General features: G+C 25.0%; 1 protein-coding gene across 4 annotated transcripts in view; it reads left to right on the forward strand.

Annotated features, from left to right (window-relative positions):
* The window catches only part of LOC102673583 (Y+L amino acid transporter 2), a 30,147-nt gene that overhangs the window by 9,840 nt on the left and 16,645 nt on the right, over positions 1-3,662 (forward strand). For all 4 annotated transcript variants that reach the window (XM_031515096.1, XM_031515097.1, XM_031515098.1 and 1 more), the window contains 2 exons: positions 460-707; positions 2,018-2,264. In XM_031515096.1, coding sequence (XP_031370956.1) covers positions 460-707; positions 2,018-2,264 — 495 coding nt within the window. The remainder of the gene's footprint in view (positions 1-459; positions 708-2,017; positions 2,265-3,662) is intronic.

Raw genomic sequence — 3,662 nt, forward strand, 5'->3', positions numbered from 1 at the left:
AGACTTAAAAGTTTTTTATTGCAATTATTTTTATTTTTATAATTATTTACATAATGATTTGTATAATGAAATTTTTTTGCTTATTTATATTTAAGTTTATATTATTATATTATAATTATAATATAATAAGAATATAATTTTGTAAATAAATTTTGTTCTTTTTAGTTAAAAAAACATCTTTTTATCTATCATTTTCTTAATTTCTATATTGTAATTGCTATATTTAAAGTTTTATATACTTTTTGCCTAATAAACAAAGTTGGAACCTTGTATGAATTTTTAAAGATTTAGAAATGATCTTTAATAAATAATTAGTAAGAATAAGAAAAAAAAATGATAAAACTTCGAATTTCTTGAACATTTCGAAATATTAAAAAATTTTAATGAAGAAAGAAAGAATTATAGTGCATTAATTTCCATAAAAATAAAATTAACCCTTGTTTATTGGTTCCGTTGCAGGAAGGATGTCGAAGTCGGGAAGTATCAAGGATGGCGAGAAAGGGCCGTACGACCCGGTTCCAAGCACCGACAAAGGCAACGATGAGATCAAGCTCGAGGCAAAAATGTCTTTGTTGAATGGAATCACCGTGATCGTCGGCTCCATTATTGGTTCTGGCATATTCGTTAGCCCGACTGGTGTTCTCAAGTATACAGGAAGCGTAAACGCGAGTCTTTTGGTGTGGACAGCTTCCGGTATTTTCTCCACGGTGCGTCTACCATTCCTCTCTTTCCAATCGATAGCTCGCTTCTCAAGAATTCTTCACTTTATAGGTGAAATAAAAGAAGATTAAGAACTTCTCTAAACTATATTTGAAATTTAAATCTTGGATTTTCTTTGAAAGGAAATTGAAAATATAAAATATGGAGAAAAAAATAGAAATATATTGGAAACAACGCTTTTTTAAGCTTCTGAGCCTTTTAAATTTTTTTTTAATAAGTAATTTTTATTATATATTATATATATATATTTCATATTTATATTATATATTTCAATTTAAATTATTCTGAAATTATGGATTTAACTTTTGACAAAATAATTTAGAATGATGATTTTATTTTATTATTTTTGGTTTTCCTATAAGTGAAATTGTGAAAAGAATTCTTTAAAATTATTTTTAATATATTTAAAATGAAATTTTTTAATCTGTTAATATATATATCTATTTGCTTTTATTTATTTTTATAATATTTTTATATTTTCACTATTTAAATCACATTTTATAGATTAATTATGAAATATTTGAAAATAAATAATATTTTGATATTAATAATATATTGAATTATCTTAATCATCTTTTAATTATTTATCTAAGATCATAGTTCTATATATTTTAGTTTATTCCAGAAGATATTTGATTGATATGTTAATGGATTGATCATGACTTAGAGATGAGGTTTTTACATATTTATGATAAATTATAATATTTATTCTGGTACAACGTTATTAGAAATAAAATGATAAAAAGTGAAAGACATTGAAGATTCAGTTCAATAACATCATAAAATAACTCACTCTCTCAATAGAACCTTTTTTATAAACATCCACTTTCTCTTTCTACTTTTAACTTCCTATAATTTAAACTTCCTATAATTTTAAAATTAATTCAAATAAAATGATTCGATACGTCATCATATATATGTAAACATTTTATACATGATAAAACTTCTTATAATTTTTTATACATGTTATAAAAAGTATTTGTACATATCTTTACTTTCTATTTCTCTTCAAGCTTTTTTTCACCTAAATTTCACTTTCCATATCAAACTTTTATAATTATAAAAACATTATTAAATTAAATAAAATATAATATACTCAATTATTAATATGTAAATACTATAATAAATATTATAATAAATGATGTGCAAATACTTTTTATACTTATTGTATTATATACACATTGTAATTGAATTTACCTGTAATTTTGTTAAGCTCTTATCATATTCTTCTTTACAATTTTAAATATCATTGTAATATATGTATACAATATATTTTAAAATATTTATTGCACTACAGGTAGGGGCATACTGTTACGCGGAACTTGGATGCATGATCAGGAAGTCAGGCGCCGATTACGCATATATTATGGAAACTTTCGGACCTTTCCTCGCGTTCATCAGGCTCTGGGTTGAGTGTATGATAGTGCGGCCTTGCAGTCAAGCCATCGTGGCCTTGACTTTCAGCGTTTATGTGCTGAAGCCGGTGTTTCCAGATTGTGCTCCACCAGATGATGCTACGAGAATACTTGCAGCCTGTTGCATCTGTGAGTAAATTATTCTTTTTTTTTAAATATTAGAAATAATTATCATTTCTAATGATATTTAATTGCTATTATTAAGCCTTGAGTGAATTGAAAAAAGTGAATTGATTAATTAAGTGAATAAGAAATAATAATTATTTGAAAATTTATTTAATCTTATATTTATGTTTCATAAACTATAAAAGAAAATTAAATTTTAAATTAAAAATTAAGATCAAATAATTTTATTGTTAGACTTATAGGTATTTCAATAATTCATTTTATGATTAAATGAATTATTTCTTTGAAGAGAATTTGAATATTAGAATGAATTTGTTGAAAAATTTTTATTTCAATCAATAATTTTATAAATTACTTTGTTATTTATTTATTAAAAAAATGTTTTAAATAAGACAATTTAATAATTTTAGGAACAGTTTTGTGATTATATATTTAATAAGTAAGTGAAATATTTTAAAAACAATAAGAAAAATACGAAGAAATAAAAAGTAAATAATCCAATTGCACACAATGCAATCAATTACATGCTGAAAATTGACCCTCAATAGAAGAAGTTAAATCCACAAGAAGAAATTAGGTTTGTTTATTCTCACGGAAATTAAGCTCTTGGCCTTGATCGTTTAATCGATGTGATTCGTTCTATCAGAAGACCCCCCCTCAGAATAGTGGGGCCTTCTAATTGGACCGTCGGATTTTCTTCGTTCTAAGAGCACCATACCACTGTCCACGCAATTGGATACGTTTCATCATCATTCATAACTATCAACCATGATTAATCGAATTACTTTCACTGCTTTATTCATCTTTCTAGCCGACTTTTAACTCCAACTTCTTTTCATCGGATTCATCTCTATTAATTTCAACGATCAATCGTTTATTCTTCATAAAAGCTTCGAATGGGATAAATTTGTTTCTACATACTTCTTCGTATGCAATTGTAATGCAATTCAAAGTTGTTGCAATGCAATTGGAAAGGTATTTATCAAAGCTTGAAAAAATTATTTTATTATATTTTAAAATCGCAATTATTATCATATATCATGAAACTTTTTTCCAAACTCATATTAGAATTTTCTTTATAATTTTTTATAAAACTTCTTGTAAACTTCTTTGAAAATATATTTAAGCAATCGAAATTAAATATCAATAATATTAAAAATATTTCTCAGGTATTTTAATTTCTCAAAAAGACCTATGAAGCAATGTAAGAGGCTTAAAGAATCTAGAGAGAAATTTCAATGTAAGTGCATTCTCCAAACACGTTCTCCAAGGATCGAAATACCAAGAATGAAAATATTCCTGATTCCTCTAGAATCCTTTTGTTCACAGAGATCGATGATATTCTAATGGTCCATAAGATTATATCCTCGTTCTTAATCATTTTTTTTTTTTTTTTTTTAC

This window comes from Apis dorsata, unplaced genomic scaffold, assembly GCF_000469605.1.
Source record: "Apis dorsata unplaced genomic scaffold, Apis dorsata 1.3 scaffold_52, whole genome shotgun sequence".
Taxonomy (NCBI): Eukaryota; Metazoa; Arthropoda; class Insecta; order Hymenoptera; family Apidae; genus Apis; species Apis dorsata.